This window comes from Conger conger, chromosome 13 (assembly GCF_963514075.1).
Source record: "Conger conger chromosome 13, fConCon1.1, whole genome shotgun sequence".
NCBI classification, from domain to species: domain Eukaryota; kingdom Metazoa; phylum Chordata; class Actinopteri; order Anguilliformes; family Congridae; genus Conger; species Conger conger.
In genome coordinates this window covers 30,892,538-30,907,118 of record NC_083772.1, presented here as the reverse complement: position 1 = coordinate 30,907,118, position 14,581 = coordinate 30,892,538, and the positions used below count along the sequence as shown (strand labels likewise).

The window sequence follows — 14,581 nt, the reverse complement described above, 5'->3', positions numbered from 1 at the left end:
TAAAAACTGACAGGATGTTAGATCTCCAGGAAAAGGGTTGGGAACCACTCAAATAGATGGTGCACAAAGATACAAAGAGGACTGTCATTTTAATGTTTCCTTTTCATTTTAATGTCTTGACCTGTGATGCTAGCGAGTTTAAATAAAGTATATAATAATAAATACAGCACATCTTTAGAGACAGGGAGAATCAAGGTGCAGTACGCAGTGAGACTGGTATCACAGTGCAGTACAGAGGGGTGCTGGGACACGCACCTCGTACAGGTAGAACCAGTATCTGCTGATGGAGTGCAGGACCCTGAGCAGCAGGTTGACGTCGCGGGAGGGGTCGTCGAAGGTCATGCTCTCCGGCGGCTCAGAAACCAGGTACGTCTCCAAGGGGTTGGTCACGCTGGGACACACGCCGTCTGCACAGAGGGACAGGGTCACACGTCACACACACACGTCACACACGCAGACAGAGGACCGAGGCGTCGGGCAGACACGCGCAGACAGAGGACCGAGGCGTCGGGCAGACACACGCAGACACACGCAGACACACGCAGACACACGCAGACACACGCAGACAGAGGACCGAGGCGTCAGGCAGACACACGCAGACACACGCAGACAGAGGGCCGAGGCGTCGGGCGGACCGTACCGTGCCACAGCTCGTCGTGCTTCTTGGCGTTGCGAGGCGAGGTTTTGGTGGGGGCCGTTTGCGCACGGCCTCTCTTCCCGCCCACTACGTCCTTACTGCCGTCCTCATCCTCTCGCACAGGCTTATACCTGCACAGAGCATCACACTTTACCTCTCACACACACACACACACACAACTGCGTTTAAACACACACATAGTGGGCAAGCTCTGCATTGAGAACTTTACTAGAGACAGTTGTGCGTGAAAATCCCAGATCAGCTATTTCTCAGCTACTCAAACCACCCTGTCTGGCACCACCAGTCATTCCACTGTCACTAAGTCACTTAGATCGCATTTCTCCCCTATTCTGACATTTGGTCTTAAAAAAAAAGTAGAACCTCTTGACCAAATCTATGCTTTTACGCATTTAGTTACAGCCACATGTTTGACTGATTAAATATTTGCATTAACAAGCTAACTGGTGTACAGATCTACCTAATAAAGTGGTCACTGAGCGTATGGGATGTACGGAGCATGTGCGATGTGGGACAATGGGCACGTGTGACAGACAGGTACCACATGGTGTGGGTCTACAGATACGCATGATGAACAGGTACCATATGGTGTGTGACGGACAGGTACCATATGGTGTGGGTCTACAGATACGCATGATGAACAGGTACCATATGGTGTGGGACTACAGATACGCGTGACGGACAGGTACCATATGGTGTGGGACTACAGATACGCGTGACGGACAGGTACCATATGGTGTGGGTCTACAGATACGCGTGACGGACAGGTACCATATGGTGTGGTCTACAGACATGGATGATGAACAGGTACCATATGGTGTGTGACGGACAGGTACCATATGGTGTGGGTCTACAGACACGTATGATGAACAGGTACCATATGGTGTGTGACGGACAGGTACCATATGGTGTGGGTCTACAGATACGCGTGACAGACAGGTACCATATGGTGTGGGTCTACAGATACGCGTGACGGACAGGTACCATATGGTGTGGGACTACAGATACGCGGTGCGGACAGGTACCATATGGTGTGGGTCTTGGTCCAGATGCCGGCTCGGCCCAGCGGGTTGGCCTCGTCGTCGGTGGACTCGCGCTCCTCCTCGGCCTGCAGGCTGAACTGCCGCACGGCCTGGTACACCGTCATGTTGTAGGGCAGGAGGTGCTCGCCCATGTAGAACTGCAGCCTGTGCCGCACGCTGCCCGAGTTCAGGAACTGCGCCGCCTGCGGGGTCAAGGGGTCAGGGGTCAAGGTTTGGAGAAAACCAACCGGAGAGACCGATATGAGAAACGCGGCAGCGCTCAGTACCAATGACTCGTCAATTTCATCGTCTGATCCGTCGTCGTCACTGTCCTCGTCTTCCTCTCGAATTCTCCCGTAACCTGAAACGAGGTCAGCAGTACTGTTTCCATCCACACAACTAATCCTGGGAGAAAAATAACAGTCAGCAGTCAAGGGATTTCTCGTACCTCTCACGACCAGGTATCTCTCGATAGCCTGCACCAACGCCAAGGGGTCAATCTTGACAGGGCCCCCCTTCCACTGCTTGACGTTGGTGCAGTCCGGGTGTCTCTGCAGCTGGCACTTGAGCTGGTGAGTGTTGAAGAACTTCAGAGCCTGGGACCCCCTGGAGACAACAACCACAGATCAATAAATAACCCAGACAATAACGACACAAACCCACATAACTTCATTAGCTTTGGATACGACAAATTCTTCAAGACCGCTGTGGACTTCTGTTCAAATGTTTCAAATTCGCCAGAAAACGAGAAGTGTAACCCTGAGAGAGACAGAGTGAATGTCTGAGACAGACCTGCTTCCGGTCCCGTTGCCGCTGGGGAAGTCGTGCACTTTGACGGGGAACTGCTCCATCTGGCTCAGGCAGTTGTTCATCTTGTGCACCAGTGACAGCAGAGGGCCGCTGCCGGAGGGGTCCAGACGGCCATCGGGCTCCTCCCCGGGAACCTGCAGGAGGGAGGGGGTCACGCAGGGGTCATTCCAGTCAGTTACTTTATCTGTACAAGTCTCTTCATCGGAAAAGAGCTTGGAGGCTCGCAGAGTAGCCTTCAGCAAGGATATGCAACATCATTCTTTGCAGAAGTCTTAGTTTCAGGACACGTGACGTATAAATGATCGACCTGTGGATGCACAGTCTAGATACTTGACTTAAGCTGTTTCACTTGACTAATACACTCGATTCCTCATTCTCACATCTCTTTCTTACGTCCAAGGAGCCAAGAAGTGAGGAAAAGACACAAGGAGTGAAATTAAGGGACTGAAATGAACCCAGACTTGCACCTAGAGGGTGGAAACCGTTTAACCCTACACGCTAACCTTTGATCGGTTTCAGATGTACAGGGCCGGGGACATTACTGGGAGCAGGTCAGCAGTAGAGGACGGAGAGGTGGGGGCGACACTCACCGGGCAGCCATAGAAGACGTGCAGGAACCTTTTGAGACGCACGTCCCGGCTGACGGCGTCCCGGTCACTGTTTGAGGTCAGGTACAGGAGCAGCTGTTTGACCAAGCCGCTGTGCTGGATTTCAAATGAGGAGACGTCCGACTCGGAGACAATACTGCAGATTTCGACAAGGCACTCGATCCCACCATCCACCTGCAGGGGGAGAGTAGGGGGAATTTAACTCTGCCGCCCGAGTCAGCTCATCAAACCTTAAGCAGGCTGAAGAGGGAGCACAGTCGGGGGGTTATAAGAGGAGGTACCTGTAAGTGCAGCTGTTCGGTAGCAGTGCAAAGCCTTTGTAGTACATTCAGCGCTGGGTTGCTACCGTCGACATTCTCGGAGTTGAAGTAGCGCTCCACAAACTTGCTGGCCTGCTCTTTGATCCAGGCCTTGATCTTGTCTCTGCGCAACAGAAGTAGTGTCTCAGAGGCTCAGTCAGATGTCAGATGCTAGGAGGAGCAGCTCTGCTCACTTTCAGACATGAATACAATTGGTGGCAGGCAGAGAGAGCCAGGTTGGGAGCTTAGCCAGGACAGTGAGGAACCCCCCTACTCTTTTTGATGTTTCATGGGAAATTATAACAACCACCATAAGTCAGGACGATTGTTTAACATCTCATCCAAATGACAGCATCTCCTGCAGAACAGTGTCCCCACAGCGCTGGGACAATAGAAACTGGGATTTATATTCAACCAGTGGGATGATCGCCCCCCCCTTACTGGCTGACCAACACCACTTCCAGCAGCAACTTTGTTTTCCCAGGTCTCGCATCCAAGTACCAACTAAACCCACACCTGCTCAGCTTCAGCCATTTACTAACCAAACCCACACCTGCTCAGCTTCAGCCATTTACTAACCAAACCCACACCTGCTCAGCTTCAGCCATTTACTAACCAAACCCACACCTGCTCAGCTTCAGCCATTTACTAACCAAACCCACACCTGCTTAGCTTCAGTACCAACCAAACCCACACCTGCTTAGCTTCAGTACCTACCAAACCGACACCTGCTTAGCTTCAGCACCAACCAAACCCACACCTGCTTAGCTTCAGTACCAACCAAACCCACACCTGCTTAGCTTCAGTACCAACCAAACCCACACCTGCTTAGCTTCAGTACCTACCAAACCCACACCTGCTTAGCTTCAGCACCAACCAAACCCACACCTGCTTAGCTTCAGTACCAACCAAACCCACACCTGCTTAGCTTCAGTACCAACCAAACCCACACCTGCTTAGCTTCAGTACCAACCAAACCCACACCTGCTTTGCTTCAGTACCAACCAAACACACACCTGCTTAGCTTCAGCCATTCGGTAAGAGCAGAGCACACGTTGGCATGGCTGCTGAACATAAAATATGTTTGGTCAAAACCTCCAAACAACAAAATTCATTCGACTAGGGACATCTACTGGTTGTGTAAATTAATTTCACACTGAAATTAAGATGAAAAAAGAAAAAGAAAAGAAAAGATTAAGACTGCCCTCCCCCCAAATCTAAATCCTGCCCGCTTTTGCCTTCACTCTCCTGCCCGACTTCACAACACTACGAGAGATGAAAAGCACTTGATAAACGTAATGAAGTCACCACACAGGTGAGCAGTACCTGTTGTTGGAGACGGAGTCCTTGGGCGGGGCACGAGCCAGGCCGCTCACCCCAGCTGTGCGGGAGGGCTCAGAGTTAGCGCTGGAGTTCTGGGCGCCCAGTTTGCCCCAGGTTTTGGGATTGAGGCTTGCCAGAAAGGAAGATTTTGGGGACTGAGTCGTGGTGGGACTCTTGGCTGAAGTGGAAAACGGGGATTGAAAGTGTTACAGGAAATGTGCTGATGCTGTAAAATAAGACAATCACAGCTCAAGACATAACCTGCTAAGACTGTTTCAAACAGTAAATCAAGATAAGTTAAAAGGAGAATCCATCATATTTTACAACAGTAAAGATGCAATCGAGAAGACACCTTGCCAGTTAAAATGTATGTGCTTGAGACTAGTGCCTGCTGTATGGCACAATACCTCATCCTGACAAACAACTCTGATATAAGGATAAATCTTCAACACACCTTGATTGTCAACTTTGTCATCGTCCCTCGGAGGGGAGTACTTTGGCCTTCTCGGCCCTCGTTTGGGAAGTCGTTTCCTTTTCAGAACATCACTCAACCTCCTGAAAGAGACAGAAAACCAACATCACTCTTCAGCAACTCCACTCTGTTCTGCAATTGGGTGTCCAGTGGGAGGAGGAGCTTGTAAAATGAGTCATACTGCAAAGGCGTTTCTGCAGAGCGGTGGAGGCTGGTTTGAAGAGTGCTGTGATTGGGGGCCTGGTTTGAACAGGGCTGTGATTGGGGGCCTGGTTTGAACAGTGCTGTGATTGGGGGCCTACAGGAAAGCCAATGGCTGTAAGGTTGAAGTTAGCAGCGGTCTCTCACCCCTGCGGGCTCAGGTCGAGCGAGTCATCCATGCTGTGCTGGAAGCTGGGGGAGCCCAGGTCGGGCGTGGCGTTGGTTGCTGCGGTGGTGGTCGCCGTGCTGATGGTGGTAGTGCACAGACTGGCCGTCCCGCTGGTACACGCCTTCGGGGGGCTGGTGAGGAAGGTCTCTGACTCGGCCAGGTTCTTCACCTGGTGCATCACACCTGCACACAGCAGAAAGGGGATTTGAAGAGGAACGCATACGAACGGAAATATGCGCTGCAATGCATAATAAAAATCACACCACAAGCTCAGCTTTTCAAACTCTAAAGCCTGCTTGTTTTAGACCCTTCTATTCAAATACAATTTAAAACATTCACAAATTCCTTTCTGGATATTTAGCTATTTCAAACTACTTGGTAGCCAGGTGGCTAGCAAGGAAGCATGGATTTTGCCGTTATCAAGATTTAACCCACATTACAATAAAGTTATTTTCATTCAGCAACTGGATAAAAACGTACAAGAGATGTTCTAGACAGGCACAGCCGAAAGTCCAAATGTCTCGTCTGTCGAGTGTGGGAGGCTAACACACTCCCAATCAAAAAGTTTCAATGATGTAATAACCGTCTTGGCACATATTGTGGGTGGCAGAGTAGAATAACGTCTAGAGAACCTGGCTGGTTTCATTCCCATTAGATGCATTTGAAGTTGAAACACTGTAAAAATGTAGTCGGCGCAAGTACCATTTAGCATTTTCTAAATGTCAAAATGTAAAATGTAGAAAAAAATCTATAAACATTCACATGCCTTGCATTTAATCTCTTAAAATGTGAGTGCTCAGAGAATCTAATAAGACTCAGTTTGTCTGCTCTTAAGGATACGTTTTGGTTAATCTGATTTAGATCCGCTATACGTTACCTTCTCGCCTGAAATACACGCTAAATACGTCTGAGAGCTTCTGCATCAGGATCTCTGCCATCTGCAGGGCTCCCACCACAATCCTCAGGTCCTGACTGGACAGCATGGAGGCGATGTGACTGAAACACACACACAGACACATTAGCACTGTCCACATCTTACCATCAGAGCTGCTGACACTGACACTCAAACAGAGCAGACACGGGTAGGGAAGAGCGGGTAAGCACATGTGCATTCAGACACAAATTTTACACTCACCCCCCTTCCCTTCAAAGGGGAACCATTCCCAAATGAAGTCAGACAAAGTGGCATTCTGTTCCCATTTCTGAAAGCGGGCGGAGCAATTATATTCCCTCACTCCCTCTTTTTCCTCCTTACCACCAAGGGTATAAAATACAATCCCACAATGCAATGCTCCACATGGAGAGGACAGGGTTGTTCAGTTGCATTACAGTACATTACATTATTGGCATTTGGCAGACGCTCTTAACCAGAGCGACGTACAGTTGATTAGAGTAAGCAGGAGACAATCCTCCCCTGGAGCAATGCAGAGTTAAGGGCCTTGCTCAAGGGCCCTGCTCAAGGGCCCAACGGCTGTGCGGATCTTATTGTGGCTACACCGGGATTAGAACCACCGACCTTGTGTGTCCCAGTCATTTACCTTAACCACTACGCTACAGGCCGCCCGTGCATTTTGGTTTGTGCCTCATCTATCCCCCCTCGGGAAGTTCACTTCTTGTCACAAAATGGCTAAATAAGCGAGCGAGGGAGGGGAACGTGTTAAAGTGGATCTGAAAGAAACCAACAATCTGTTTTGTTGAACAGATGTACTCATCCCGAGAGTGTCAGATACAGCCAGGTGCTAAAATGAAAGCCGCAGTGCTCTTAAGCACACAGCAGTGGAGCAAGAGGGAGAGGACTGAATGTACTGGATGCAGCCCTTCATCACACAGCATGCTTGAAAATATGACTCAGCCAGAAGCCACATGAACACCAGGGCGTAAGGAATATGCGATAACATTGAATATTGCGATGACGATATGACTTGCAATAAATAAACATTGAAGCGTACACACACAATGTATTTCTGCAACAGACACTGATAACGTATGTCCAGGACAATGAATAGCCTATGCGAATACAAATAAATAGACTGGCTGTTCATGTGCAATAATGTAACAGAACAACAATTCAAATAAATACTATTCATGGCAGTTCAAGCAGTCTTTTGCGATGTGTTTATTGTGCATGTTCATATCGCGATGGCGATAAATATACGATATATGGTGCAGCCCTAGCTGAACACTGGACCAGGCCAGACGAAGCCAGTCGCTGGGTTGAGCGGTGTGTATTTCAGGCCTTTGTGTGTGTATTCCAGGCCTTTGTGTGTGTATTCCAGGCCTTTGTGTGTGTTTGAGGCCTTTGTGTGTGTGTGTGTGTGTTTGAGGCCTGTGTGTGTGTGAGGCCTCTCGAGGCTCACCTGGACACGGCGTGGTTCTTCAGCACGTCCTGCAGCAGCTCTGCGTCGGCGAAGTAGATGATCCTCAGGATTGCTCGAAGGCACTTGTGTCTGACGGCGGGGCCGGCGGAGGAGCTGTACACCTCGTACAGAACGCCGAACAGCGTCTTAATGAAGCAGCGCGCCAGCTCCGGGTCCTCCTTCATCAGCTGCGCCCGCGCGTCCTCCCGCTTCACCTCCGCGTGCCCGCCTGCGCCACAGAGCCGCGTCAACGCCTCATGTCCCAGCCTCACACCTTTCAACCCATCTAACGGACTGCTATACTATGGTTTTCAGCGCCTAGTCAATTCTCAACCAAAACCAAAACCCTTCGGAGCGGTTCCTCACCAACTTCATTTTTCTGTGTGTTGGTAGGAAATGAGATACAGAACTTGAAGATTTGAGCTTCATAGTCCCTTTTGTTTTGGCAGTAGAGCTACATTAATTTTTCCCTGGTGCAACAATGGGACTGAAAGGGTTAACCTGCTGGCCCGAGGGCAGCCATGAGCACACTGCTCCAGACACTCTATATAATTAACCTCGGTTCCAAAAAATGCCAGTCCAGGAAAGGGGAACTATAGTACAATTAAGGGATCCTACAGAAGGGCTCCCCAATGCTCTTCCTGGAGACCCTACTTTCCTGCAAGTTTTCTTTTCAAACCTAATTTGTTCCACTGGATTCTACTAATTAGCAACTCAACAAGATCTCTGTCGAATGCGACGTGCTTTGTTAGAGTTTTAGTGAAAGCCGACAGAATGGTTGATCTCCAGGAACAACAGATCTCCAGGAACAGGGTTGGGCAGCCGTGTCCTACAGCAGGTGTGACTAAACCCCACGTGGCAGGAGTTACTCACCAGAGTTGGGATTGGCCATGGGGTTGGGCTTGCGCTGGATTCCCCGGGCGGTTCCCGTGTCCTCGTTGATCTGCTGCATAGAGTTGAAGTCGATGGTGTAGACGCGGCCCAGCGTGGACAGGCTGATCTCATCCTCCCCGTTCTGGTGCGCCGTCTGTGAACACACACACCCATCAGTCCGTCACAAACAATAGGAAAGGGGGTGACACAGTCCAGAGGAAAGGGGGTGACAGTCCAGAGGAAAGGGGGTGACAGTCCAGAGGAAAGGGGGTGACAGTCCAGAGGAAAGGGGGTGACAGTCCAGAGGAAAGGGGGTGACAGTCCAGAGGAAAGGGGGTGACAGTCCAGAGGAAAGGGGGTGACAGTCCAGAGGAAAGGGGGTGACAGTCCAGAGGAAAGGGGGTGACAGTCCAGAGGAAAGGGGTACCTCGATGATGCGGCTGTCGATGCGGTTGTAAGGGTGCCACAGGCCGCGGTCGTCTCTCCACTGCCATATGGCCCCTTCGCTGGTCTGGGCGCTCCCCTTCTTCAGCATGGCATCCACCGCGAAGATGCCCTCTCTGGGCAAGCAGGGCATGAGCTCGCTGGAGGAGGGAGGACAGGTTAGCGGGGGATGCTGGGGATCACACGGCAGAGTGAGGCCATGTGCCAACACAAGGCCCAGGAACACGCCCTAACTGTGCTAAAGGCAGAGGCTGAACACAAGAGCAGTGCACCGCAGCTGCACCGCGGCGTGTATTAGAAACAGGACGCGGGCTCGGAGGCTCACCAGATAAGCGAGGTCAGCTCGTAGAGTTCCTGGGGGCTCCTGGGAACCAGGTCGATCTGCTCCTGACAGCTACCGCTCGACGCTCCGCACAAGAGGAAACGAAGAGTCTCTGCGATATCTGGGAAGAAACACAGTCAAGAGAATGTGTTTATGCGTGTGTGTGTGTGCGTGTGTGTGTATATGCGTTTCCAATGCCAACCGTTTGGAAATAAAAACTTTAACTAAAGATACTCAAGAGCAGGTCAGGTAAGTGCAGGTCAGGTAATGGGTTCACCCTCTTGACAGTGGCGTGACTAATGCTGCATTCCAGAGACCTCAGAAACTCCCATTTTTTTACGACTTTAGGTTGTAAAGTCAGGTATCATTCAACAGCAACAAGTTGCGAAGCAGGAGGAAACTGATATCACTCAAAATGGCTGAAATGCCAGAAAACTCAATCAACAACAGCCAACGCCCAAATATTTTACGATTCCAAGTGTTGCAAAGCAGCTCTTATGGCGCTCAGAGTGTCAGAGCGAGCCACAACTTCTTCCAGCCGCCATGTTACCAACAGCCGCTATGTCCTACCCACTGGAATGCCCCGCGCTCCCAACTCCAAGCTCCCATGTCGGAGCTATGAGCTGCCAGGTCCGTAAGGAACACGGCATTATGAGGAGCTTCCACCTTCACAGGGAGGTCCAACATTAGGAGGCCGGCGGGCCGGGGCGGGGCGGGGCACTCACTCTGCTTCATGAGCTGCACGGCCAGGCAGGGGCAGTTGGAGCACATGAGCGACAGCATGCGCACCACCATGATGAACATCCCCGAGCTCAGCACGGGCGGAGTCACCACCAGCAGCTGCTGGATGTTGGTGAGCAGGTCCCGGGACGCCACCTGCTGCAGCAGGTTCTGCGGGGGCGAGAGGGCGCAGGTCAGAGGGGAGGAGCGCTTTCGCACCGTAGCGCAGAGTCGGGGCAGGGCAAGAGATGCACTCACCTCCTCGTGCTGGAAATTGTCTACAAGCCTGGCGAAACACAGGCAGGTGCTTTCAACAGACTTTTTGTCCTGGAAACAGAGAACAGAAAACAGACATGAAACCACAATGTCTCAATAGTACATTACATTAATGGCATTTGGCAGATGCTCTTATCCAGAGAGATGTACAGCTGATTAGACTAAGTGAGAGACAATCCTCCCCAGGATCAATGTAGGGTTAAGGGCCTAGCTCAAGGGCTCAACGGCTGTGTGGATCTTATTGTGGCTACACCGGGGATCGAACCACCAACCTGGCGGGTCCCAGTCATGTACCTTAACCACCACCAAGTCATGTACCTTATTTTTCATACTCTTAACCTTTCCCGTCTGTGCGTACATGCACGCGTGAGTGTGTATGCATGTGAAGGACTGTGTGTAACGTTTATGAATGAACAGGTGCAGGCCAGGTCGAGCATGTGAGTCTCACCTGGTGGGTGAGTCTCTGTGTCAGCAGGGGCAGTATGTGTCTGTGTGTGTGTGTCTGTGTGTGTGTGTCTGTGTGTGTGTGTCTGTGTGTGTGTGTGTGTGTGTGTGTGTGTGTGTGTGTGTGTGTGTGTGTGAGTCTCACCTGGTGGGTGAGTCTCTGTGTCAGCAGGGGCAGTATGTGTGCGAGTGTGAGCGGGAGTGAGTGTATGTGTGTGTGTGTGTGTGTGTGCGCGCGTCTCACCTGGTGGGTGAGTCTCTGTGTCAGCAGGGGCAGTATGTGTGTGAGTGTGAGCGGGAGTGAGTGTATGTGTGTGTGTGTGTGTGTGTGTGTGTGTGTGTGTGTGTGTGTGTGTGTGACTCTCACCTGGTGGGTGAGTCTCTGTGTCAGCAGGGGCAGGGAGTCGGACACAAAGTGGAACTCGTCGGGCGTGATGCTCTGGCAGCAGTTGGCTGCTATGGCGAGGGCGTTCCGCTGGGCGTTAATGCTGAAGAACTCCAGGTACAGCAGGCAGTCTGCCAGTCCACCCTGCAGGACCGAGAGGAGCCAAACATCAGCCGGGCTTTATCAACCTCTGCTGTTAAACAGTTCGGCACACCTCAGAGGCCCAATACAGTAAAGGTGGGAAAACTCCACCGGATTGATGACTGCAGTGTTCCGAGGCAGCCAGGAAAGTGTTACAGGAAAGAGTCCCAGGTGCGAGATCTCACTTACCGCCTGCAGGATGGCTTTGCTGTGTCGTCGTGACAACATCTCCAGGGCAGTGAGCGCTTGCTCTGCCACGTCAATGAACTGGATCACCTGAAGCTGTGACAGGAATAGAGTCATTCTCATCAGCACGCACAGCACCAGGCAGGCAGGCACACAGAGACAAAGGAACATAGACAGCGATCCACTTAGCTTCCCATAGCATGACAACCGCTATACCTTCAGGCAAAACAACGCACACTACAAACACAATACAGGCCATGTAAAGCCAGGGCAGGAATGAACAGGAATAAACCTTATCTCACAAGTCGTCGTGTTGAGGCTTCACTTGAACTATATTAATAGCGCTTATTTCCAAATGTACATAGTATTATGTGCATTTATAGTCAACAACTTCAAGCTTTTTCAACTGAACAAAACGGCACTACATTCAAGGCAATTCATTTAACCACACGTACGGTTGGAATTGATTTGAATTCAAATGCCGGAGTTATCGCACTTTACACAAGCGACTTACCACACATTTCTACAACTGTTTTTCTCTTGTGTCTTGCTACTTGACCTTGCTACCTGGCATCGTTCCATTCAGCCTAAAACCAGCTGGCGCGTTTGGCGCCGCAATTACAGTAATTGCAGCTTTTGTTTACTTCAGATTCTGTTTTAGTGCATGAGGGAGTATGATGGCCTAGACATACCTTGGAAAGTCACCGTCAGGCAGCTGCATCTCTTACAGCGGTAGAGCATTACATTTCCAACAAAAGCTGACATTGAACACAATCTTTTTGTGTATTCAGTCATTCGAATAAACAACACAGCAGAAGGTAAGGTACGCCTAGGAGTCACTTTGAAACTGTGGTTAACGGGCTTAAGCCCAACACACGGGCAGTCGCAGGAAGGGGAGTTCCCACCTTTTCGAGGAAGACGGGAATGGCGTCAACGACCACAGCGGAGGAGCGGGGCAGCGCCTCCATCATGTAGGTGAGGGCGCGGGACGCGTGGTTCATCTGGGAATAGGAGGCGCAAGGAGACCCTCGATCAGACAAACACGTCACATTACACTTACCGCCACAGAACTAGAGCCGTACAAACACCTTCAACTCACAATGTCAAAGTTGTGCTCCATCTGCAGCAGGGTGATCTGTGAAGGGAGAGGAGAGGAGGAGGCGGGTTAAGGAGGCAGCGGGAGGCGCAGTGTGAGTGAGGGGACTCCTGCGGAGGGAGGGCACTCACCAGCGCGGGCACCACGCTCTTCACCGGGAACCCCCCCAGCGTCTCCTCGTTGCCCATCACCAGCAGCTGGCACATCTCGATGGCGGCCTGCAGCTGCTGGGACTCGTCGCCCGTGGCCTGGAGACCCTGCAGGAGCTGCTGGGCCTTGGAGCCTGAGATGGAGATGGAGAAAACGGTGAGAGGTGGAGAAGTGATGCATCGCTCTGTATAGCGGTCCCACTACGTGTCCTCAGACACACCGCGGAGGGGAGGTGTTTACAGGCGTCGGTGGTTGTGTGCAGCCATATCATGTGATGTGGTCACCGTCAATGGAGGTGTGCAATGCTGGCCACAGACAGACATGCCAGGACAGAGGCAAACACTCGGCGGGGACAAACGGTACTCACTGGCACCGCTCCCTATCGTCCTGTGGAACAGTTGCGACATGCGGGGTCCCAGAGGCCCGAAGAGGTGAGGGGGGAGGCCCCTGGCCTCCAGAAGAGCTATGGGAAATACACGTGCATGGTCAACAGGAGCAAATTCACAAAGCTTACCCTCCTCTCCCATTTACGTTATTCAACAGAAAAGCCATTTTGCACAAATTTTGAATACAAAAGAGCAAATATGCAGACATTTACCCGATTTATATCTTGGCGAGCAATTAGAAGTCTTAAGGAAAATTGGTTACATTTCAAGTGATAGTACTTGGAAGTACTTCAAATGCGTCATCAATTGTATATTACATACAAATTTGCAGACAATTAGGTCAGGAGCTTTGGAGAGCAAGTCAACAGCATCATCTTGACAATAATGAATCCACTGTAGAAGGAGTTGATTCGGCTGTTCGGGACAGTTACATACCTTGCAGTCTGCCCATTTCTGAGTCATCCGATTCGCTCTCCCCAGACGTGGTCATCCCTACCGCTCCGGCCACAGAGCTAGAGGCTGGAAAAGGGGAGAAAGCAGAGGCCTTCGTCATCACCACCACCACCTGCAGCCATGGATCTTACTGACAGGAAAGTGCTGGCCCAGTAAAGTTAAACAAGAAGGTTCAAATCAGCAAGACAGAAGAAATCTGGGACTTGAGTCAACCTCGTGTTAGCAGACTGCGAAGCGGGTTCTGGCCAGCCGGTAAAGTTTGCGGTGCCGGCGTCAAACTGCCGGAGGCGCCGCCGGTACCTGATGCTCCCTGAGGCGCCTCGTCGGTGCGTGCGGTGGAGGAGTTGGCTCCGTCCTGGTTGTTGTCCGAGTCGGCCATTTTCTCCTGGCGGCGAGTGTCGGCTGCCCCGCGCTTGCCCAGGCCAGAGCCTCGCCGACTGAGCGGAGAGAAGCGGCGTGAACTCGCGCACGAACACGCGTGTGCTCCCACACGTACACAACCAACGGGAACACACACGCACGGACACGCCCGAAAACATACGGTCTGGCAGGCAGAGACGAGACGCGGCACCCAGCGAGCGCTCGTCACCACAAACAGGCGCAGCGCTTTTACACGGCCAGACGGTTTTGTCAGCCACGTGTGACAGGGTACGGGGTGTGGACGCGCCCTTCCGCTGCTCACCTGGTACTAGCACACGAGCCCGTGGTCTTCTGCCGTGTGCTCCGCCGAAAGCTGGGGAGCTCTGCCGGAGGGGACTCGCTGCGCTTCTTAGTGGACTTCCTCAAACC

The 14,581-nt window shown here is 51.5% G+C and overlaps 1 protein-coding gene across 4 annotated transcripts in view; it reads right to left on the bottom strand.

The window, feature by feature from the left end:
- Positions 1 to 14,581, bottom strand: part of trip12 (thyroid hormone receptor interactor 12) — a 33,656-nt gene that overhangs the window by 5,562 nt on the left and 13,513 nt on the right. For all 4 annotated transcript variants that reach the window (XM_061216747.1, XM_061216746.1, XM_061216748.1 and 1 more), the window contains 27 exons: positions 14,475 to 14,580; positions 14,093 to 14,229; positions 13,775 to 13,858; positions 13,321 to 13,416; positions 12,935 to 13,086; positions 12,807 to 12,842; positions 12,613 to 12,708; positions 11,711 to 11,803; positions 11,363 to 11,524; positions 10,534 to 10,602; positions 10,281 to 10,446; positions 9,559 to 9,676; positions 9,217 to 9,373; positions 8,790 to 8,943; positions 7,917 to 8,145; positions 6,437 to 6,555; positions 5,538 to 5,742; positions 5,172 to 5,272; positions 4,721 to 4,895; positions 3,377 to 3,518; positions 3,078 to 3,269; positions 2,470 to 2,621; positions 2,126 to 2,283; positions 1,965 to 2,038; positions 1,681 to 1,880; positions 641 to 768; positions 256 to 407 (listed from right to left, as the gene is read on the bottom strand). In XM_061216747.1, the coding sequence (XP_061072731.1) occupies positions 256 to 407; positions 641 to 768; positions 1,681 to 1,880; positions 1,965 to 2,038; positions 2,126 to 2,283; positions 2,470 to 2,621; positions 3,078 to 3,269; positions 3,377 to 3,518; positions 4,721 to 4,895; positions 5,172 to 5,272; positions 5,538 to 5,742; positions 6,437 to 6,555; positions 7,917 to 8,145; positions 8,790 to 8,943; positions 9,217 to 9,373; positions 9,559 to 9,676; positions 10,281 to 10,446; positions 10,534 to 10,602; positions 11,363 to 11,524; positions 11,711 to 11,803; positions 12,613 to 12,708; positions 12,807 to 12,842; positions 12,935 to 13,086; positions 13,321 to 13,416; positions 13,775 to 13,858; positions 14,093 to 14,229; positions 14,475 to 14,580 (3,653 nt within the window). The remainder of the gene's footprint in view (positions 1 to 255; positions 408 to 640; positions 769 to 1,680; positions 1,881 to 1,964; positions 2,039 to 2,125; positions 2,284 to 2,469; positions 2,622 to 3,077; positions 3,270 to 3,376; positions 3,519 to 4,720; positions 4,896 to 5,171; positions 5,273 to 5,537; positions 5,743 to 6,436; positions 6,556 to 7,916; positions 8,146 to 8,789; positions 8,944 to 9,216; positions 9,374 to 9,558; positions 9,677 to 10,280; positions 10,447 to 10,533; positions 10,603 to 11,362; positions 11,525 to 11,710; positions 11,804 to 12,612; positions 12,709 to 12,806; positions 12,843 to 12,934; positions 13,087 to 13,320; positions 13,417 to 13,774; positions 13,859 to 14,092; positions 14,230 to 14,474; position 14,581) is intronic.